The following is a 23,409-nucleotide window of genomic DNA, read 5'->3' on the forward strand; positions in this document are numbered from 1 at the left end:
AACTACACCTCCCAGGACCACACGAAGAATCAGCGCCTCTCCTCCACCCGGTAGGTGTTGCTGCAATGGTGGTGTCGGTGGGACATTGAATGACTTTGGCTCCATCACGAAATTAGCCGCTGTTTGTGAGTTATTTGGTGCAGCACAAACATGGAGGCTCTAATCCCGGTGATAAACAAGCTGCAGGACGTGTTCAACACGGTGGGGGCGGATATCATCCAGCTGCCGCAGATAGCAGTGGTCGGGACTCAGGTAAGACGCTGGTCGTGTGTGCATTAATTTAGCTGCCATGCTAGCTAGAAAAGCTAGCTTTAATGACAGGTGTGAATGAAGGTAACTCTGCTAGCTGTGGCTACTCAACTAGCGTGCTACATATTCAGACACCACAGGTATTTAGAGGCTGCATGAGATGGTAGTTACCCAGGAAGCTCTGCTAGACGACACTACACATTGAGCTACACTACACATAGAACTACACATAGAACTACACATAGAACTACAAAACCCACTGAGCTAGACTGTACATTGAACTACACTGCACATTAAACTACACTACACATTGAGCTACACATTGAACTACACTGCACATTGAGTTACAAATTGAACTACACTACACATTCAACTACACTACACATTCAACTACACTAAACATTGAACATCACTATACATTAAACTACACTTTGAACTACACTACACTGCTGTAAAGTTCATCTGCAGTCAACTCTGGCAGAGGCACTGACATCTATTTTGATCATCTTCAATCACTGAATAGCTGTAGGGGAAACCAGGTCAGTGCTTGAGTAACAGACAGGTGCAATGCAGCTGTGCAGCCTCCATCTCTGGTGTTGATGGATACAGCCCCTGGTTTCTCCCCCATCTAATCACTGCGAGTCAATAACAAGTATAATGGACTATCATGTGTATGTTTTTTAGACGTAAGTCATTATGTGACTCATAACTTGCTCATATTAAATATAAATTTGATATCCTTGAGAGGTGGCATATATTTCACGTCACACTTGTTCATGGTGACCCTCACTGTCAGTATGTCAAGCTTCAGAAGATTTTACTGTAGAATATCTTTGAGAAAATTAAGGGGAAAGTCCAGTACTTTTTCAGCATGGCACTCATAACCTTTTGATATTAGTTATTGTTTTAAGAAATCCTTGAGAGGTGACACAGATATTTCACCTCACTCTTGTTCATGGTGACCCCCACTGTCTACATTTCAAGTTTCAGGAGATTTTAATGTAGAATTTGTTTGGAGAAAACTAAAGTTGGCAACCTTTTCATCTTTTGGCACTGAAAATCAAAAGTGTCATTAAACTTTAAAATGTTGTCTTAAGTTTTTTGCTCCGAAGACCTTAACCGTAAGACCACGAAATGGATGCACGTACATTTTCAAAGTGAAGGGTTGCCGTAACCGTTTTTTCACAAACGATGGACCACATGACCTCAATATCTAATCCCTGTCTCCCTCTTTATTCTGGGTCTGTAGAGCAGTGGTAAGAGCTCGGTGCTGGAGAGCCTGGTGGGCAGGGACCTCCTTCCTCGTGGGACTGGCGTCGTCACTAGGCGACCCCTCATCCTCCAGCTGGTCCACGTGGATCCTGGAGACTCGAGGAAAAATGACGACGGTGGTATGTACCAACATTCCTCTGACCTCAGCAGGTTTTCACTGCTAGGACTTCACCACCCAGGTCGGATGCTTGATTATAAGAACCTCCGACAAAGGGTCTGCATGCGTTTGTTATAAAACAGAATTACACAATAACTTGGTGGATGATGTGGTATGGCTTAGGGAAGAACCCAATCAATTTTGGATGCAGATCTGGATCAGGGGGAGGATCCAGGATATTTTTTTCACAATTTGAGATGCAGGGTTCTAGTCAATTCCTAAAGAAACGTTGCAAGGATATTTTTCCCAAAAATCTGGCATATGCTGATATCTACCTACGGGGAAAATATGGTTTGGATCTGGATTAGGATCCAGTTTTTAAAAACGTACTTTGGCTGTTTTTAGTGTGAACAGTTTGTAGATAATTTCTGTGTATGTATCTGATCGCAATATTGGCCTTTCAGCCATATGGGGGGGTGTGCTCTCTTAGTGCTCTCTAGTTGAGCATATTAACAATATTTAGATTGTTCTCCACACAAATGGAGGACACATGATTAAAACTGTTGGTGTCCAGGTTGAATAGTATCTTGTGTATATATATTGTTTTCCTCGTCCCCAGATGCCAGCGACAGTTTTGAATGTCTGTTTCTTTCTTTCTAATTACTTGCAGATCCCAGGGTGTGAATACCCACTGTTCTTCACTGAGGTGCATTATACAGCTTTGAAATAACCTAATTTAGCCTCCTAGCTCTACCCCCATCCATCCTGCTGCCTTATTCACAGGACTAGTAACTCTCATCAGGTCTCGATCCTTATTGTGCATCTAGTGGTTTCTGTGTTTGCTTAGCCGCCTGCTCAGAGTAGTTCAACACTTCATTCCTCCACGCTGAGAGTGCTTAGTGAATGGCGTGACCCAAACTGCTTTTATTATGATTTGCAGGTAGAGAGGGTGAAGAGTGGGGCAAGTTTCTGCACACAAAAAATACGGTATGTGCCTCTGAGAAGTGAAGTGTTTCACTAACAGCCTTTTGTCCTCGTTTTTTATTTAAAAAATGTTATTTTTCTTTACACAGATCTACACAGATTTCGATGAAATCAGGCAAGAAATCGAGAATGAGACGGAGCGGGTGTCGGGGAATAATAAGGTAAGATGATACAAAATGAAGAGGTTTCTTGTGTTCTCTTTATTTTTTAAAGCAGACCCCTGATTTACTGCACGGGGTGTGGCTGAGTTTATGAGCTATTCTACAGCCTGCCACCAGGGGCTGAATGAGAGGCTTTGTCTTCACTTTTGAAAAAATCTGTTTGACGACCAAGTGATGGAAAGAGCGGTGGAGATCGGAAATCATGAGAAGATATTAAATAATAACATACAAAGCTACATAAATGTTTAGGTGCACCACTATTGAACTAATGTAACAGTTAATGATGGGAGGCTGGAACATGATCAATATATTCCTTGCTACTTTACTTTTTTACTCATAAAACTAAGCACACATTCCCGGGCTACCTGCAGGCAGAACCAGGGATTAGTGACAAACGCATATGTTCAGAGATTTACAATAATCCTGACACTCTGAAATGAAAGCGGAGGAGAAAGCAAATAGAAGAAGGAGCACTTAACATAACCACACTTCTATTATTTTTGTTTTGTTTTGTTTTGCATCCACCGTGGTTAAAACATAAGGGTAATAAACATCATCAACACGCCCACTCACTTGCTGTTCATTTTTCAGACATTTTGACACTCTATTCTCACAGCGGGCTGGCTGGAAATGTTCCAGATAATGTCCAGAGAAACTGACTCAGACATTTGTGTTCTCACGTACAGCCCTTCCGACCAATATCCGGAGTTCAGTGCATGTCTGCAAGCAGCTTTAGACACAACACTTCCAACAGGCCCCCCCATCCTCCCCACACTCCTCTGGGTAGCCATTAAAGACACTTAGCCACAGTTTGTGCCTCATATTTTACTTAACATTCAGGTCACAGAGTGATGCATCCATTTCTCTGAGATGTTTCAAAAACCCAAGAGGTCGTTTAACAACAGTTCCAGCTGTTACAAAGTCATTTTCATTTATGTTTAAAACTCTTTGGATAAAATAAGCAATAAAAACTGGAGGGGCTCAGAGAGAGCGCACACAATTCATCTCAGGCTGAAAGTCTAGGACGATTATAAAAGTACTTTTCAAACATTTCCGGGTATTTATCATTAACACAGATAAGAGCTGTGCAGAAGGGAATTAAAATGTTTCATCTAATATCATTATCATTCAAACTGTCATCCAGTAGGCAAAATCTGCTTTCTGACAGTTAGTAAATTATTTGTAACTTGTTCTAAGATGGAAAAATACACCAGTAAGAACACAAGTGTTGTGTTTTTGTTCCTCTGCAGGGGATCAGCGATGAACCCATTCATCTGAAGATATTTTCTCCTCATGTTGTCAACCTAACACTGGTGGATCTGCCAGGAATCACTAAGGTAACACACGTCACCCCCCTCCTTCTCCTCCTCCCTAAGATGAGGCTTTACCAGATTTGTCTGGTCGATGCTGTTGTGTATTTGATATTTGTACAGAGCAGTGAATTATGAACTCTGTGTTACTTCGTCTAAACTTTCAGACTCTGGGTGTGTACAGGCTTTGATTCCAGCCACATTAGTTCCTCCCCTCTGGTGCAGCATGTTCATTTGACACGTTGTGTGTCTTTTCTATCGCCCTATTGTCCCCTTCAGGTTCCCGTAGGGGATCAGCCCAAGGACATCGAGGTTCAGATAAAAGATTTGATCCTGAAGCACATCTCCAACCCAAACTCCATCATCCTGGCTGTCACGGCTGCCAACACAGACATGGCCACCTCGGAGGCGCTGAAGGTGGCACGGGAGGTCGACCCCGATGGTGAGAGTGACTAAGAAGAAGACATCACAATTTAATGATAAAGGGCAAACAGATCTGTGTTGCTAAGCTTTTCTGTGACTCACCAGGCAGGAGGACACTTGCTGTGGTGACCAAACTGGACCTGATGGACGCTGGTACCGATGCGATGGATGTTCTTATGGGCAGAGTCATTCCTGTCAAACTGGGCCTCATCGGAGTCGTCAACAGGTCTGAGCAGTTAATTGTTTACTGTACTGAATATACTATAGTATAAATTATTTAATACTCATGATGGAGATGTGTGTAATAATTGAAAAGAGAGGCTCAGTAGAGATGAAAGTACCATAATACATTTTTAATGCTGCTGTTGAAGGCAGATGTATCACTATCTATCTAAATATTCATCTATCCATCCACCTGTCTATCTCTATCCATCTACCTTTCTCTCTCTCTCTCTCTCTCTCTCTCTCTCTCTCTCTCTCTCTCCATCCATCCATCCGTCTAGCTTCTATCACAGTAATTACACTGTGTGTTGTTGTTTAATATGAAATAGCTTCTCCCCTTTAATGTATCATGCAGTTCACTATAGTCAGCATCAATCAGACTCGAAATTAAACTAGATATCATGATATATATATATATATATAATGTAAGATGTTACTAATGGTATTTATTGTTATTATTTATTGATATTTTCCAGCTTTAATTATCTCAATGTTGTGTTGCCTTCAGGAGCCAGTTGGACATCAACAATAAAAAATCTGTGGCCGATGCCATTCGGGACGAATATGCTTTCCTGCAGAGGAAATATCCGTCTCTTGCCAACAGAAATGGAACCAAGTACCTGGCCAGGACCCTGAATAGGTAAATATAACCACAAACAATATCATGAAAAAATATTACGGCACTCAGTAGAGTGTGTACCTCCAGCCCACAGTCGCCTTATGAAACCACAAAAAATGCCAGATCTGCGGCAAAAGTTATTGGGTACTGTAATTTTTGCATAATCTTGCTGATAAACAATAAAACAAATCGACCAGGGCAAAAACAACCTATCATATAACAACAGAAAAAGTTTATCAAGCTTGAATAAGGAAATTAACATGATTTATCTTGGTCTAACTTGTAGAAGCCAAGATTTTCTGATAGTGAATATTCAAACTTAGAACAGGATTTGGACTGTGCTCAGAAAGATTCATGAATGGTTAAAATATGTGAGTAAAAATGAATAAGGTAATTCACTGAAATCTCTTTTATTTCATGAACAATGACTGTGCCAAAAGTAAAATGCGTGACACAGATGTGTGTGTATAGATTTAAACACCAGGACACATTAAGTTATGTCAGCATCAGTGTGTTGAATGTTCTGGCATTAATCAGCCATCAAGGGGAATATTATTATCTCTCGTTCAGACAACAAGCATTTAGCTTAACTATAGTTCACACATCTGCATAAAATCTGAGCCCTCTGCCCTTTGCCGTCACAATGTCAGGTTACTGATGCATCACATCCGAGACTGTCTCCCTGAGCTGAAGGCACGGATCAACGTGTTGGCAGCTCAGTACCAGTCCCTGCTCAGCAGCTACGGCGAACCCGTCGAGGACCAGAGCGCCACGTTGCTCCAGCTCATCACCAAATTCGCCACAGAATACTGCAACACCATCGAGGGCACGGCCAAGTACATCGAGACGGCAGAGCTGTGAGTACGGGCCCACTTCCTCTGGTTGGCCACAGAGAGGTGCTGTTGCTCCAGCGTTGGGGAAATGAGCAAAATAGCTGCATTTGTTTCATCATTTAATACGACACAACTTGTGAGTTGAGGCACGCACAGCCGCTGTGAGGGAATAGCTGACAGGAGAGGAAGGCTTCACACCACGGCTAATATCCCCCCGCTGCTGTTTTTCAGGTGCGGCGGAGCTAGAATTTGTTACATATTCCATGAGACTTTTGGCAGAACGTTGGAGTCTGTGGATCCTCTGGGAGGACTCAGTACCATAGATATCCTGACAGCCATACGGAACGCAACTGTGAGTGTCGCTGCATCCTCCTCATAAAGAGTGACATTGTTACAAGAAGAAAACATGACCTTTTCTGCTCGATGCAGCCTATTTTAGTTATTTGAACACAAATTGCCCAAACACTAACCTGCAGCTCCCTCCTCACACCAGGGCCCGCGCCCGTCGCTGTTTGTGCCAGAGGTCTCCTTCGAGCTGTTGGTGAAAAAGCAGGTGAAACGCCTGGAGGAGCCCAGTTTGCGCTGTGTGGAGCTGGTCCACGAGGAGATGCAGAGGATCATTCAGCACTGCAGCAACTACAGCACACAGGTTATCAGCTCTGCCCACATCTTTTTCTGGGAAAGTATTTAATTTTTTCCCTCGAATACTGACATTCATATCAACATTGTCGTGCAGGAGTTGCAGAGGTTCCCTAAGCTACACGAGGCCATCGTGGAAGTGGTAACCTCCCTGCTGAGGAAGAGATTGCCCATCACCAATGAGATGGTACCTCTGCATTTTCCACCTTCTACTAGCATGATCTCATATCTCTGTGCTGAACTGATGACTGACGTTTTCCTCTTTACTTGTCACAGGTCCACAACCTGGTTGCGATTGAGCTGGCCTACATCAACACCAAACATCCAGACTTTGCAGATGCCTGTGGTGTCATGAATAACAATATAGAGGTTTGAACTCTCTCTATATATATATATACAAAAATTCATACATTTTCATGGCAGAATAAATAGAGAAGACATGTGGATGTTACTTCTTACAAGGCCTAGCAGTGAACACCAGTATGTAAAAAGTATTTAATGTCATTCAATTAGAATATACAAAAGCAAATGAAATAGAAAATAATCTTAGATTCAAGATCCAGACTCAACAACTTTATTGTCATTTCACCAAACATCATCTGTGCAGGGCAGAAGATCAGCTACATCTTTTAACGTCAGACTTTGAGAAGGTTCTGCCGTTCACAATTTCAAGTGTCAACATTTTCATACAATTTGCTTAAACCCAATAATTTTTGTTTAAAAAAAGTCACGTATAGTAAAAGAAAAAAAATCAAGGTGATAATGGTGGAGTGGAAAAATTCAGAAACCAAAACAAAGTATAGAAAAAGCAAACTTGAACATCCAGATTATTCAGGAAACTTTTTACCTGGAACTTTTAATTGATTAACTTCGTACACCCAAAATGACAGGTAGACAGAAATGGTATGTAAAAACATTTTCTGACAGTTCACCGGGTTTTTGCCTAAAATCAGGGTTTGACGATGAGACTGGTGAAGGGGATGAAGAGTGCATTTCCTTGACTTTACAGCAGAGAAATATGCCACACTTTTCTGGTTATATATTCCTTCTCTGTGGAGAATGAATTTGACAGTGGGTCAGTTCTTACACATTGCCTGTTTTAATGAGTTAAGAGGAATGTTTCATTCTCCACCTCGTATAATAATTCCTCTGGTTCCCTCAAACATCTTTCTGTAAAAAAGCATATTCACTTCCAGGGAGTGCGTAGGCGTTACATAATGTTACTACGACACCATCGATGTTCCTGAATCAAGACTGTATCTTACTTCCTTGTGATATTACATTCGAATCCCATCATGTACAACCTGGTGTATAAGATGAGGATGCACCCTAGAAAACCCCATTCTCTGTAGTTTTCATACTTGACTTAAGTAGGGTTTTAATGATGGGTTTTCCAGTAAATTATCTGCAATATGTTGAAATAATTTAGCCAAAACCAGTAAAATCATTTTTTGTGTGTTTCTAGGAGGAAAGGAGGAACAGGATGAGAGAGCTGCCGGCTGCAGTGCCCAGGGATAAGGTGAAAGAACAGTCTTATTTGAAAATGTAATAGCAGAGAAGAATAAGGGGTCTTGTGCAGCTTTAATCACTCGTAGCACAGCGGCGTGAGGATCTGTGGACCAAATGCTTCGGGTAGTTTCCGTCCAGGAATTTGATCTCGCCTCTCTCGTTCTGCAGAGCGTCTTCTCCTCCCATCAAATGTCTTTCCACATTTCCTCTCTGTTTTTCTCTCTCCACTCCTGCTCTCATATTCCTGCTAGTCTGTTGGCAAAGGCCCGGCTGGTCCAACTGGGGTTTCTGTCGAGCCCCCCGCGTCTGGAGCAGACATGGATGGTGCCAAGGTGGGCACGTACGCAGCTTGCTGGCTCTGTGCCTGGCTGGCAGTGGGGCATGGATGGGTGGATGGGCATGGGCTGCTGGCATGCACTCTGATCTTTGTCTGCTGATGCCGTGCTCTTGGATTGCTTCCCCTCGGCCTGTGTGGACGTGTATTAACAACTGTTACTTTCTCTTCAGTTTCTCTCTCTCCCTAAAGCTGGTCCACCTGTCTCACACATAAAGCCTGTTCCCTCCTCTCTCTCCTTTCCTTTAAACACTTAGTCTTTTTGTACTGAATTCGTTGGCTGTAAATTCATATTTAAGAGGATGAACACAGACTGTAATGTGCCCATTTTTAAATCTATAGCTTGTGGAATCTCTGCCTGTTAAACCTGTGGTGGCTGTCCTGCATAGGATTGTAATGTTTTATATCCATAGGCTGTATATAAAGGTTGACAACATATGATCAGTGTTTATTTTTCAAGTTGTTTGATGCTGTAAACACAAGGTTAATGTCCTGATTGACAGCTGAGACTAACTCACGGTTGGTTGAGATCATGTATCAGGAGGGGCTCAACACAGCGCCATCATTCCCTGATCACCATTGCACAGACTGGCACCGAATGCACAAAATGTCAGCGTTTGTACAGACAATATATTTGGCTTTATTTCTGTATAGTGGGAGGAAATGGGAATGCATCGTCTATCTTTATATACAGTCTATGTTTATACCCTAACCATCCTCTCCTGGTGATCCCTGTCCTGATGACTCAATGGCGAGGGTGGTGTGATGACAGCTTTTACATTTTTCTTCTTGCTCCTCAGGCTGAGCAGGACGGCACAGGCAACTGGAGGGGGATGCTGAAGAAAGGAGAGGAAGCCCCCGGCTCTGGACCTGGAAGCCCCTTTAAAGGAGCCGTCAACCTGCTGGATGTGGTAATGTAACTTCCACCTGTTAGCATGCCCCAGTACGAGGATAACAGTGACCGACTGGAAAAAAAACACCTTTTTCTACTCTCTCCCTCCAGCCTGTGCCAGCCGCCAGGAAGCTGTCATCACGTGAGCAGCGGGACTGTGAGGTCATCGAACGCCTCATCAAGTCGTACTTCCTCATCGTCCGAAAGAACATTCAGGACAGGTAGGTCCTCCCAGTCCTATATAGATGATTTTATGAAGGACAACTCTGGTTTTCTCACAATAATCAGTCAAGGCAGTTTATTTTGACTAAATCCTACACGAATCTACTGCTGTAGAAACTTAATTTTGGCACAAATAAAATGTATTAATTCAAATAAATGTAGCATTTACTCTTGTTTAAGTTGAAAAACAGCAGGCCTCAGCTGTTGTAGGAAATTACCTTAAAAGAATAAACTAGCCCAAAGATTCTTATAAAATGGATTTCCTAAAGAAAATATCGAATATATATTTTTTATTTAGAGTCTCATTATAATAATTTGAAAAAAAAAAGAACAAAATAAGAAGTTGTATCTCTTTCCGTAATGTCAAATTTGAGCTTACCAAAGAAAACATTACAACTTTTCACCATATTTTTGGGGTGCAGGGTCCCCCGAGCTTAATTAGGCTACATATCTTGTATTTATCTCTCCTCGATACCTTGACAGCCACACCTGCTGGGTCAAACTTGAGCCCTTCCATCTGGGGGAGGACACAATCATCCAGCCGTCTTGTTCTCAACCATCTGTTCGATTTGTTTTCCCTCTCACTCTGTGTGCCGCAGTGTGCCGAAGGCAGTGATGCACTTCCTGGTCAACCATGTGAAGGACAGCCTCCAGAGTGAGCTTGTTGGGCAGCTGTATAAATCTGGCCTCCTCAATGATCTGCTGACCGAGTCAGAGGATATGGCTCAGCGGCGCAAGGAGGCCGCGGACATGCTACAGGTAACACACTCCACCTTGATGGTGTGTATTTTTTCTCGATGAGCTAAAGCTCTCCACAGCAGCTTGCAGACATGCACTGAACTCTGTATAATTGTCGGACATTCTCCAGAGAGGCTTTGTGTGATAATGTCCAAGTGACAGGCTACAGATTTTCTAATAAGTCTGGAGAATATCCGGATGAGCCATACACATCGAAGACACCACAAGATCTTTAGGTGACGCTGATGTAAACAAAAACGTGATGTCTGCAGCAGAATTAATTTGTGAAGTCCTGCCTCTGCCTGCTGCTCCTCACCTGAACGCTCCAGAGATTTCTGTGTTGTTGTGAATGCATCTGAGTGGAGAATCTCCTGCTGCGTTGTCCATGTTTTACAAGCAAACTCTGGATCTAATGTTGCGGACAGCCTGCGGAGTTCATGTCTTAAAATAGCTGATGGGTGTTTTAATTTATTTTGCACAGGCGTTGCAGAAAGCCGGTCAGGTGATTGCTGAGATCCGGGAAACTCATTTGTGGTGAAATGGAGCTGAACATCGTCTGTTTTCTCATCGTCGTGCACAAAGGACTGACGTTCCTTGAACCTATCATCTCTGAACTTGAAGTTAAGGTTTTGCAACCATGAAAATGCACTGTTCTGCTCCCTGCTCAGACCTACAGTAGGAACCATTTTGGCTCACTGGCTAGCTGAAAGAAACTGAAGTTGGCTTCATTTGTTATTTAAAAAGCTTAGTGTTATATTGAATATTCGAGAATGCACTGCCTCTTGTAGGCTAAAGTAGAAAGTGTAGTTTGCTCCTGGAGCAATCAAAAGGCAAAGAACCGTTTCGGCAGACAGCGGTTAACCAGTATAAAAATAAACTTTTGTGCGATGAGGAAATGAAAGTTTAGAAAAAAATCTAAAAATATTGCTCAGCCTTTTCATTTGGGAGTAGCTGTCATGTGTCCGTATCTGAGGAAATCAAACTGCACAATTTGCTACTGAATCGCAGAAAAAGTTAGTCCTGTCACTTGTGTACATAGTCCATTATTTTTTTGCACTGTTGTCACCACACTGTACTGTATAGAGAGGCCATCATGTTGACACTGTATCGCCAAAACGTTTATTTATTAATGTGTGTGAATAATGTTACAAGCACTATTGCAGCGTGCTGCTGTAGGTTATTTAATTATGTTTACATATCTATCTACATGTGAAATTTACTGTGCACTGTGGTTCTCTGTAGATGGCTCACAAAAGAATAAATATAAGTATTTTATTGCCACTTGAGTTACTAACATTTATATGTGGGGATTGATAGAACTACTTTTTAGCACCAACACATTTTATGAAATTGTAAATAACACAAAGACTAACACACAATATAAATTGTCTTACAATACTATCAGTCAAAATAAAGTTAGAGTTCAGTAAGGCAAAGAGAGTTGATTGAGATCCATACCATAGAGTCCTGCAACCTGTCAGACCAGGAACCAGCTACAGCGAATGGAAGAGGCAGTAACAGTCTAAAGGTAAGAAAACCAGCTCTCTAAATTCCTGACTTTGAAACACAACATATTTTGCACACAAAGGCCTGTGTCTTGGAGCTATCATTTTGCAGGCAACCCTAGAGATGAATACCAACATCCCTTGGCTTTCATCAGCCACAAGCTGTTCCAGAGGAAGGATTGCCATACTACGGTGAAGACGGATGTCGATCAAAATCGACATACTATGTTGTCCTTTCTGGACACCACACTATGATATCGTGTTGCACTTTTCTAGATTTTTGATACCATACTGTCATGCATTTTTTCCCTGGATTGTGGACGCCATACTTTACTTGTGTGTTTTCTAAATTTTTTAAGCAGTACCATATACTTGTTTCGACTGCTTTCAAGATTTTGGAAGCTGCACGTTTTGTGATGGCACATTATTGTATTTTTCCAGATTTTTTGAAAACATAAAAGTACAGTATGGTGTCAAAAAACCACAACCGCAGTTCGTCGTTCCTAGAAAACAGACATACTATATGTGCGGCTTCAAAAATCTAGAAAAGACAATAGTATAGTGTGGCATCGCTTATCTAGAATAAATGACTTGCCGGTTTCTAGCAAATCTAGCAAAAAGAACACTGTGACGTCCCCGGAGTCCTTTGCCCTTAAGATCTGACACTATAATCCTAGAGAGGGGCTCAGCAGGGCAACACATGTTTACCTGAATTCCAAAAATGTTCATCGGCAGATGGGGACCCACATCTAGTAGTCTATCAATCAACTAAATCCTAAAGGGAGAGGCAGCAGAGGCTCAGAGCTGCAGTGTTTGTGGCATTTTGGGTGTTCTTGCATCATGAGCAGTCAAAATATCCCTTTCAGCTACAACTGAGGGATGAGACACTGACAGCAAAATGGGACTGAGATCAAATGTTCGCTGTCAAACAGATGGAATTATGTTGTGGAGGGATCTTATTTTGGATCATACTGTGCAAAAATATTTTTTTCATGAAAGTTTGCCGATTTAAGGTCAATGAAACCAACGCCTCCAGATACTACATTTTATGAAAGATGCTTTTCACTTAATAAAATGATAAGATTGTATACAACTCTGGTGTTAGTCCACCAAATGTCAGGTTATTTTAGCACAAAGACTGGAAATTGGGTAAATGGCTAGCCTGGTTTAGTCCAAAGATCATATTGTTTGATCAAGAATTACCTGCACGCACATTAAAATTGGGGATGGTAGTTATTTCTGGCAGCTACAAAAATTTGGAATAATGTGTGATTCTTCTAAATGGAGGGAGAGGGTTTTCCATTCTGCCAACATTGCATGAATATCTCACTTCAAACGTCTTTAATTAACTGTGGAGTTTTTTGCCTTGGACAGAGTCAGGCCCAAGCTGTTAATTTTACACTGACCAGACAGATAAAGATTGGTATTGATCTCTACATACAACTCTCATCCAGAAACCAAATGATTTCAAACATATATAATTATTGTCTTGTTTTTCTAGTTTCTTTAAATGATGCCTACTTTAGTGGTGATACTGGCTGTAGCAACATAATCTGACTTTTTGGTGCAACCTTCCTCATCAGGACAACAACCACTTTCACCTACTGTTTGTGTTGATCCCCACTGCCCAGGACTCGGTTGCTGAGCCTCCAGCACACAAACAGCAAAAACTACACAACCAGAGCCTCACACTCCTCATTAACTGTTACTCACAACTTCTGCTGCACAGCGATTCGGGTCTGGAGCACATTGATCTGGAAGTCAGGCCACATTCATTTTAGATAGTTGCCCCGAGGACAGTCTTGCATTAGTAGTTCATACGTTTCAGCTTTCACATTATTTGGCTTTTCAGAGAATCGGTATATCCCATTGATATAAGCACATAAATCAAAGCTTAATTGTATAAACAATATGTTATCTAAACTAGATTTTAGGCACGTCATACTTCATTGATTTCTTGTCAATTTAAAAACTAAATTACATTAAAAAAAATTGCAAGCAAAGCTGAAATGTATAGTGTGTACCTTTTGGGAAATATGTTTGTAATTAATTTTCCATGAGTTTGGAGATGGTATTGATGCCAGTATCATCTGTATGGAGCTGGAGCCAGATGCAATTTAAAAAGCAACTAAATTAGCCCAGCACTTCTAAAGTTTACTAGATAGTAGCTGTGTCTCAATTCAGTAGACAAACTCTTCTGAAGACGCTGTCATCCCATTTTTCTACCGATAACATGGTTAAAAAATTTAGTTTGGAGAAAATGATTTTCACTCATGTAATTTCACAGAGTAATCAGCACATGAACATCCAGAGGCAAAGTACTTACATCATATTTCTGTCTCTTCAGTTTCTCTGTGAGCTCATACTTCTCAGCCTCCAGTGTCATAAGCCAGTGCCACAGCTCATCGGCTTTCTCCCTGTCGAGCAAAACCTAGTTAAAAAACAGAAAACTAAAAGACCATGTCAAAACTAATACAGGGAACGGGAAGGGGAAGTTGATGGCAGTTTATACACAAACAAATCACATGGATCAGACTAGAAATGTGGCCGACTACAGCGCTGTTCATAGTGGAAACTCTCCTCACTTCAGTTTGACCTCACTGAGGTGCTCGATGTTGAGCGGCTTCCTCCTGTCAGCCAGGATCTTCTTTTTCTTCTCTTGCTCTGTCTGCTTCCTAGCTTCCTTCCTGCCGTCCTGTTGGATGGAAGAATAAATACAGGAGGAAAGGGATAAAAGAGGAAGCAAAATTTGATTACCTTTATTTATTTAAAATCTAAACTCAAAAACATGTTTGTAAGCAGTTGGACGCCAGCATACTGGTGAGTCATGTTAGCCAGAGCTTTCCTCTTCTTTGCGTCCTTCCTCTCCTTTTCTTCCTGCAGCACAGATTGTACAACATGATCGGGGGAATAGAAACACCTGTTCACCGGCCAACGACTTAGGTAACCTTTAGAGTAGCTGCAAGAAAATCTGTTCATCATAACAACAAGTTTCATATTGATTTCTAACAACATGTTTTTGGCCTCTTGTGGGCAGCAGAAACAAGCTGTAAACACAACACATATATAATCACTACGTTGATCCCAGGCAGTTGTCCATTTACCCAGCTCATATGGAGCAACTAGGTCTGGGCAATAAAACGACAAAATAAGTTTTTATAAGTACCAATATAATACAACTTCAATATATATATTATTGATATACCGCTTATGTATTGTGCGAACACAGTGAAGAGGTATAACACATCATTTTTCTTACTCAGATTCTTAAAATGTTTTGCTGTGACAATTCTGTAATGTGACATCAGTAAGCAGCACACTCATATTTCAAAGATTGGCCTTCCTCTGCTGCTTTATAGGATATGACAATAAAGAAATATAGGTGAAACATAATTGATAGGGTATTTCTTCACTGTTGACATGGGCTTTTACACCCAGTATCTGCCACTCCCTGCAGCCTGAGAAGATTGCTCACCAGGACACACACAATCCCAACTCCCTTATCATATTAGGGACACTAGGTGGAGCTGCAGGGTGCCAGTCATTTATTTGTTGTATACAGCGTCATGTCCTGAAAAAGATGAGATGACGGCGATTACTCACAGCAACACGTGCCAGTCTCTCGTTCTCCAGCTCAGCACGGATCCTCTGCTGTTCAGCCCTCTCAGCACGACGCTTCTCCTGCACATCCACACACACACAAACACATGGTGTGATTCAATGCATCACTCCAGCGATCTTGGCCAGCGTTCCTGGAAGACTTACGATCCTGTTAACGAGAGTGATGAGTTCCTGCTCGTCCTTCTTCCGCTGGATGAAGTGGGCCTCGATCAGAGAGTGCAGCTCAGCAAGATCCTTCTCCTGGCGCTTCTTCTGGATGTCCTGCAGCCATATACACACATTTGAAGTGCTGTTCTTAAGAGGACCTCCATTTGTAACATTCTCTTCTCAAATTCTAAGTAAGACCTAGTACTAACCCTAGTTCACCCCCTTCTGTATGTTTGTTTGTTAGTCAGCAGAATAACACAAAACCAACTGATTGGATTTCCACAAAACTTGAGAAAAAAGAGGGTCTTTGTTTTTACTATACTCTTAATGGAAAATAATCAGGCAATTTAAGTGATTTTATCTGTGTTGCTCAAAGACATAGTTTGACTTTTGGGAATTACACTTATAGACCTTCTTTCTGTGCACTAAACATAAGTCAAGTCAGTTAGTATAGTTTAAAATGGCATAGCAGAGCGTGGAGACTGTTAACTGTGGCAAACAGCTGACCTGGCACTATCTCAAATAAACAAATTTAAATCATCCGAAGCAATCCAATATATCTAGATTGGTTCACCTGTACAAAAACCGTTGGTGTAAGAACTGCTTCCCGTCTTTAGGATAAGCTAGTGTAGCATCATATTTCTGAATAAATTAATCATCTCATCAAATGCTCAGCAAGAAAATCCCCAAATGTCAAACATTTCTTTTGAAACGGCATCAATCACTCACATCAAAGTCGACTTTCTCTCCCTCTGGTATCTTTGGCACAGTCATCGCTGGAGCAAACGCTCTAAAATAAAACATTACTGGGTTAGAAGAAGAACTTTACCCAGTTTGTCAGCAGTTGGACGATATAAACACTGACAGAGGACTTACTTTGGTTTGGGTTTTAGGTCATCTACTGTCGTGAAAAGAAGGGACATCACAGTTAAGATACCACTTTATGCTCATATACAGTTTATTTTGTATTGGTTTATTGATTTAATCTATTTAAGACTAAAATGTTAATATTGACAAAACAGTGTATTTGTCTAAATTGTGCATTTCACGTCACATTGTTTGATCCTCGATAAATAAAATGACAGAGCTCACTGAGCTTGACTCGCTCCCGTGGTCTGGGAACATCTAAGCAACAGATTATTTATTACAACACAAACACCCTCAACTCACACTCTGACATATGTACTGTCGGTAAATAATCACTTTCTGGATTCAGCACAATGGTTTGTGTTTTTTTGTTACATTCCTGTCTGTAGCCATTTTATGAACGATGTCCAGTGCAGCTGTCACATAATGAGCAGCATGTGTAACACAATGTACAAGTGAAACAACGAGGGGATCTTCATAATATCCCAATATCCTGTTTTTGAAATAGCACACAGCTTTTACTCTGGCAAGTGTTTGTGAGCATATGTTGCAGAGCAGTTGTTTTGCAGCAGTTGTCAAACACACACATCAGCTAGACAACAATAATGATCACAAAATCCTCCTCAGCAGCGAACAGTACCTTCATCTGCAACTGGAGACTCTACAGTAGAAGAAGAAAAAGAAAAAAAATCAGCTGGCAGAACATAAATGGATGTACTTTATTATTTGCAAATGCTATTTCCCTCCGTGCTGATTTCTGCTTTGTATATTTTGATTTGGAAAAGTTTTCTGACTTCCAGGGGAAGAAATAAAAAGTATAAACAACGTCTGAATGCTTTTTCATATTGAGTTTACAGTGGAAGTATTATCTGGGTTTCAGGGCATGAAAGCTTTACCTTCAGTCAGTGGAGGCAGTTGTTTTATAAAAGTGTATTATCAGAATAAATATAAAAGGCATGAGGGGAAGAATAAAAAAAGCAAAGCATTTACACCACATATGAGTTCATCCGCAACAGGGAATTGAAAATGCAGTATTATCTTTTCCAACAAATATAAGGTGTAAGATCTTCTCTCCTGAGCTCAGTGACTGTGAAACATGGTGGGGTACAGAAGCCAGAGTGATATAGTGTTATTCAGTCACACCATGCATTAAAGCTTAAAAACAACTATATGCTACCTTCTTGTGGAGGCTCTTTGTGGAGGTGATGTGAGCAGACAATTCAATGATCGGTGGAAGAAATGGAGAACAGCTGATCAGAAAATATTCTGTGTTGTTTAGCTACGATGCATGAACATTATCTGAGGTAATGGGTCAGAATGTGCAGTTGAGTTAGTCGAAAGAAGAGTGCAGTTTGTTTTTATTCCATTTATAGTATTTTATAGATTTTCCTTCACTTAAAAGTACTTATTAATTTACTGATGTTAACTTCTGACTTCCCTTGCTGCTCGAACATTGAGAATTTTCCCCGTTGTGGGACAAAAAACGGTGGACCTTATTTTAGCAAAGATCAAATTACAAGGCTCTTTTTTTCCAAATAAGAACAAGAAAAGCTTGAGCTCAACTCAAAGTCTATTGTTGATTACTCGACGATGGGAGGAGGTGGTGACAAACAATAATTAAATAATTACGACAACATGACTAATCATGTTGTCGTAATGAGACACACAGTAGAATAAACAAACAAGATGAGGTTTAAATATCCAAATTAAAAAGAACAGTTTCAGATGTTTATAATCTGTTCATCTTCAATCAGTCAATCAAATTGTAAAGCCAATATTCAGAACTCACACAGGGCTTAACAACATGCAACATCATCTGTCCTTAACACTCAACTAAAGGGAAAACCACCAAAATAAGTTCTAGGGAGGAAATGATCTTCTGTCAGTAAATAGATAAAACTCCAAAAATAATCTGAAGTGGTTTTTTCCTTTGTCTGAGATGAGTCTACACTCACTTTTCACAGAGCAGATATCTAATTTTGGAATGAATTCATCAAATAATAACTCAGCAGGCGGCTCATTCGCAGCCAAACATCACAGTGATGAGTGAAAACTGAACATTACGTTGATAAAGGTAAACGAGAGGCAAACATTATTTTACTGTTATGTGCAGGCAGAGGCTCTAATTGAAAATAAAAGTTTTTATATAGTTTGTACATAATGCAAAACCATTGATATGAGCAGTATTACACACAGGTACTAAAATAACTACTATAATATCAAGTTAACATTTAATGTCATCCATTTTCTACCTTTATATTATTCTATAGCAGAAGCAGTTGGGTTTATACTGAAAAATAGAACAATAAAAGAGATTTACCTTCTACTTCAGGTGCAACTTCTTTGATGTGCCAAAAAAAACACAAAATAGAATAATGAGGACAAAAACACAACAACAGGATGCTGCCAGACACACACTCCACTACAATAACATCCCACAGTTCGTAAGTAAAGAAACATAAATAAAAGGCATTATTTACAGACAAAAACTATTCATACAAAGCTTCCTTTTTCAGTGTCTCCATGACTGGGCAAGCAGACTATGGATTAGTGGATCAGTGAGACGCTGGCAAACAGCTCGCAGCTGGGATTTGGTCAAACTCTGAGAACTGTGATATTGTCTCTCGGGAGAAACTGAAAAACCCACTGCTGGTATCTGACATTCCGTCTGAACAAAGCTAACACAGGGAACAATGTCTGATCACAACGTGAGGCCTTGTGCTGTTTTGTAACATTTTACATATCAAAGCAGAATCTCAACATGTTACAGAACAACAGGAAAGAAACATGTATTTTTCTGTTTACTTTGTGTAATTTTATCTAGTGAGAATAACAAATACTCAGAACAGGGTTTCTGCAGGTTTCAACAAGTCCCACTTAGGACTTTTAGGACTCATGTCAAGTACGACATATATGAAGGAAAAACCACAGTACCTGAAAATTCCCCATTATTGACAAATATTCATGCAGTGAATTTTTTTTCTTCACTATAACTTATTTTAAAGCACAATGAAAGGATATAAAGGGAGTTAAATATACATTAATATAAACGTAAATGTATTTAAGACTGGAACATAATATTTCAATACATTAAAGACTTTGTACGGCTGAAAATTCATAACTTCAATTTGACTCTTTAAATAATTTTTGATAATTGTTTCTAACTAAACCTGCCAAAAATATAGTGTAATAAAAAAAAATATATATATAGATTTTCTGTTAAGTAAAAGTACAGATAAAGCCACTCAAGCAAATGTGCTGTAAGGGTGTTTTATAGTTTAAATGTAAACATCAAAAACAAAACATGATGATTGACAAAATAATAAGTTCAGAGAAGTTGAGAAAATCTTCCTCGCAACCTCTGCCAGGAGATTTAAATATACAGATGTACGAAGGCTAAAAATGGGATTGAGATCATTTTGATGCAAAGTGACAGTTACACATGAGCTGACGGCCCATTCAAACAGAAAACACATTCAAACAGAAAACATGGCTTTCATCGCTGACAGCAGATATGTAGGGAACGATACTCTACACACACCCACATACACAGACACACACAGTGCCGTGCAGAAGTTCTTACCTTCCTCTTTCTGCGTTTCTACCCCGGAAAAGACATAATCGGGTCAGCTACTCTAGCGATGTACCTTGGTAGTGACATTTTGCTTGAAGAAAAAAAACACTAAACGCTCTCAAAGCCTTTACTTACCTTTGACTCTGAGAAGAAAAGAAGTGAAGATTGGAACTTTTCGACCAATAAGACAAAAATATGATCTGCACATAAAACACAGGAATCGCTCAGAAGAAGAAATAAGAGCACTCACTGCATCTCCTCAACTTCCTCTTCAGACATCTTGGATTCAAATGATCTGAATCAAAGAGGAAGGCACAGAATCAATCCCAACATCAGACATCAGCACTTCAAAATTAATTTTTTAACGAAGCCCCTTTTTTGGTGTTAGGAGTTTTATCATGTAACTCAGCTGTTACAATGACACACACCTCAATGCTCATTTCTCTGGGGTTCAATATAATTAGGGCTGTTCACATAGATTTGAATGATTTTCTTGTTCTGATTTGTTGTTTTACTTCATTATATTTCCACGTTATCTTATCGACTGTAACGTGGTTATGGGCACTTGAGATTTATTTCCCTTGGACAGATGGTTTCTCATCTTCTACTCTCCGCTTTTATCATTTGTGTAAACAGCCAAGCAAAAACCGACAAAAAGTGAGAAAAGCTTGGCTACGTGATGGGAGATTGGAACAATTGTAGAATTTGAAATGTTCCACCATGGGCACTGCGAGCAGGGGCCCAGGGCTTTAAACAACTCCAGGCCTAATCCTCAGTCATTTCCTCTTGGCACTGATCAAGGCTGCAGGCGGCGGACTGGCGTCTGAGCAGCTCTGAAACTACCGGCACTGCACAAGTTCTTCAGGGACGCTCTGACGCATCTGAAGCTACGCAGGTTGTATCAGCTTCAATACAAACACTCAAAAGTTTTCCAGGAGCTCAAAACACTTTGAGGACCTGCGCCGGAAGAGATGTCCGTCATATCAAATGTGATTTGGGGTTCAAACGTAACATCTTTTATTCAAGTGAAAAAAGTCAGAGAAGTGAAGCCAAAGCATCTCGAGCGCCACCAGCTGACATGCTACAGTAAACCCACCCTCCTCCTTGTTGGAATGAACGTGGACAAAATCAGAGTCTCAAAGATGCTTTCTGTCATTTTATGTAGTTCTTCTGCTGGAGAACGGCCATATATAATAGAACAATAGAACAACACTGGGTTGTCATGAGGCTGCTGAACCACTGGGTTCCTTACATGTTGGAATATGACTGTGCACAACAGTCATATAAATCCCCAGATCATAAAAGCTGGGCTGGGTAGGTCCAAACCGTGGTGGGAGGGGAGAGCAGGGGTCTATTTTTAAGAATAATAGAGCATTCTTTTGAACAGGTGTTGAGTTGCTCCTCCAGACAATAGGTTGAGCTCACCTCAGCATTTATACAGTAAAAGGGGGGGCGCACATTCACAGGCTATTTCTGTCATTGCGGTTGACATGGGGAACATGTTTTTTTTTCAGGGGTTTGTCCTATTTCTTAAACATCTCCCTCATCCCAGAGAGAAGTCCAGTGCTTCTTTTTTTTTGGTAATAGCAGTAACATTTTTGATGCACAAATTTACAGGGTGATGTTTGGATATGAAAAGTGGTTCCACATCCCCACATCCAACTCTTCTCTTCCTGCTGCCTGGCTGCAGTTCTGTCTTTCCAACCAGTTTCAAAGGCCCAGCTGCATATTCAATCTCTGCATGGCATATTAACACCTTCCCTGCATATGGTTTACAGTAAAAAAGAAGAAGAAGTCATGCTTCTGTTAAAATTCTACTACATCTCTACTCCAATTCAAACGATGTGGCGCTTGGCGTCCCAGCGTGGTTGTTACTTGTTTCATCAGATTGAGCAGCTGACGTTGAAAGAAAAAGAATGAGAAATGTGAAGAGAAAGAGAGCGAGACTGGGGAGGGCGGAGGAGGAGGAGAAAGACAAATACCAGATGGCTGAGGGAAAGCACTGACTGGAAAACCCAGAAAGAATTCACAGGGCTGTCATGGCCGGGGTATTAAGCATGCATTTGCTTTAATGCATGTGGTCAGTCCCCGTCTGGCTGAAAAGATGGAATTACACAGAGTCTGACAGTGGCAGGAATGTTGCGGGTGCTGGTTTCTGGCATTAGGCTGCATTAAAGTCAAACCCCGAAGCATGCTAGAAACACGACAGCCTCAGGGGCGAGCTTAGCACCTTCTTCACCAGCGTATGCACCGCTCGGATCAGGATACATCACACAAAAAGCCATCATAAAATCTTAAAGAGGCTACTTAGGCAATGTCTAAGCCAATTTCATTCATTCAAGGCTTTGTATGAGTGGCAGCAAGTTGTTAGTTCATGCTGAGAGGTTTTATAGATTGACGTCAGCACATCTCACTATCGTTTCTGTAAAATTTCATCAAAAAATGCAAAATATATCAACTTTACATCGATGCAAATTCAATGACATGCATTGAGTTGTAAGGGCTTTGCAGCGATGTGCCCAGAGGTCATGCTCTTACCTCCTTGTGTTTCCCAGAGGAAGAGATGGGATTACCAGTAAGGTCAGGTCTTATCCTCACATCCAGACAGACACAGGCTCAATCATCCAACCCACCAGGAAGCATAGTTAACACAGCCTTGGCCGTCATGTGACCACATATCTCTTCTCTGACTGGTTGGGGTTGTCACTTCTACTGGTGGGGTCAGAGAGATGAGTTGTACCTGGAGAGGAATGCTGCCTTCAAGTGCTCCGCGTAATCTGCTTCACTCCGGGCCTGAAATTGGACACACAACTTGTTTCCACTTCAAATGACTTTTACGCCAGAAAATAAAATTGATCTTGTGAAGTTTTGTTGTTTCCTTGTTTCTCTCAGTTTCTAAAAAAATTAAAAAACATCCGCACTGGGCGGCTCTGTGCTGCTGAAGCACAACATGAGAAGTAGCAGAAAGCGATGCAAGGGTTTGGAGATTGTAAATTTATGCAAAACTTTTTCCCATCAACCATCAAATATTCAGTGCTGCTGTGGAGTCTGCTTGATGGTGATAAAAAACCAAGACAAAAACATATTACATTTACAAGTCCACAGAGCCGGGAGGAGATTATCAGCCAAGGCTCACATTCAGGAAACAATGAAAATGCTTTTGATTTGTTCGACCATAAAAACGTCACAAG

The 23,409-nt window shown here is 40.8% G+C and overlaps 2 protein-coding genes across 7 annotated transcripts; one reads left to right on the forward strand and one right to left on the reverse strand.

Moving 5' to 3' along the window:
* Nucleotides 1-36: 36 nt before the first annotated feature.
* Nucleotides 37-11,785, forward strand: LOC128428848 (dynamin-1-like protein). The gene is made up of 18 exons (XM_053415107.1): nucleotides 37-252; nucleotides 1,499-1,640; nucleotides 2,559-2,605; nucleotides 2,692-2,763; nucleotides 4,014-4,100; nucleotides 4,353-4,515; nucleotides 4,602-4,722; nucleotides 5,227-5,358; nucleotides 5,988-6,194; nucleotides 6,402-6,522; nucleotides 6,664-6,819; nucleotides 6,907-6,996; nucleotides 7,086-7,178; nucleotides 8,275-8,328; nucleotides 9,453-9,563; nucleotides 9,656-9,765; nucleotides 10,366-10,525; nucleotides 10,986-11,785. The coding sequence occupies exons 1-18, from the start codon at nucleotides 151-153 to the stop codon at nucleotides 11,040-11,042; spliced, it is 2,025 nt and encodes a 674-aa protein (XP_053271082.1). The 5' UTR covers nucleotides 37-150; the 3' UTR covers nucleotides 11,043-11,785.
* On the reverse strand, nucleotides 7,368-22,890 carry tnnt2e (troponin T2e, cardiac). Of its 6 annotated transcripts, XM_053415113.1 has the most exons (14): nucleotides 22,757-22,890; nucleotides 20,354-20,513; nucleotides 19,148-19,322; nucleotides 18,965-18,985; nucleotides 17,822-17,836; nucleotides 17,285-17,305; nucleotides 16,654-16,678; nucleotides 16,507-16,567; nucleotides 15,775-15,891; nucleotides 15,613-15,690; nucleotides 14,595-14,704; nucleotides 14,336-14,426; nucleotides 13,723-13,763; nucleotides 7,368-8,785 (listed from the first exon to the last, which is right to left on the reverse strand). In XM_053415113.1, exons 3-14 carry the CDS (start codon nucleotides 19,167-19,169, stop codon nucleotides 8,566-8,568), a joined length of 822 nt encoding a protein of 273 aa, XP_053271088.1. In that variant the 5' UTR covers nucleotides 19,170-19,322; nucleotides 20,354-20,513; nucleotides 22,757-22,890; the 3' UTR covers nucleotides 7,368-8,565. The 6 variants fall into 6 exon arrangements, with proteins under 6 accessions (XP_053271088.1, XP_053271084.1, XP_053271083.1 ...); XM_053415109.1 differs by lacking the exon at nucleotides 19,148-19,322 and having other exon boundaries at nucleotides 16,654-16,675; XM_053415108.1 differs by lacking the exon at nucleotides 19,148-19,322.
* Between the last annotated feature and the right edge of the window lie 519 nt (nucleotides 22,891-23,409).

The sequence above is a fragment of the Pleuronectes platessa genome, chromosome 22, assembly GCF_947347685.1.
Source record: "Pleuronectes platessa chromosome 22, fPlePla1.1, whole genome shotgun sequence".
Classification (NCBI taxonomy): domain Eukaryota; kingdom Metazoa; phylum Chordata; class Actinopteri; order Pleuronectiformes; family Pleuronectidae; genus Pleuronectes; species Pleuronectes platessa.

Coding starts and splice junctions, on each gene's coding strand:
- LOC128428848 (XM_053415107.1), top strand. CDS start 151: ATGGAGGCTCTAATCCCGGTGATAAACAAGCTGCAGGACGTGTTCAAC. Junction 6,195..6,401: donor TACATCGAGACGGCAGAGCT/GTGAGTACGGGC, acceptor GCTGTTTTTCAG/GTGCGGCGGAGCTAGAATTT. Junction 6,820..6,906: donor GCAGCAACTACAGCACACAG/GTTATCAGCTCT, acceptor ATTGTCGTGCAG/GAGTTGCAGAGGTTCCCTAA.
- tnnt2e (XM_053415108.1), bottom strand. CDS start 20,426: ATGTGCAGATCATATTTTTGTCTTATTGGTCGAAAAGTTCCAATCTTC. Junction 16,679..17,284: donor GTCTCCAGTTGCAGATGAAG/GTACTGTTCGCT, acceptor TTTTCACGACAG/TAGATGACCTAAAACCCAAA. Junction 13,764..14,335: donor TGAAGAGACAGAAATATGAT/GTAAGTACTTTG, acceptor CCTGACTTCCAG/ATCAATGTGCTCCAGACCCG.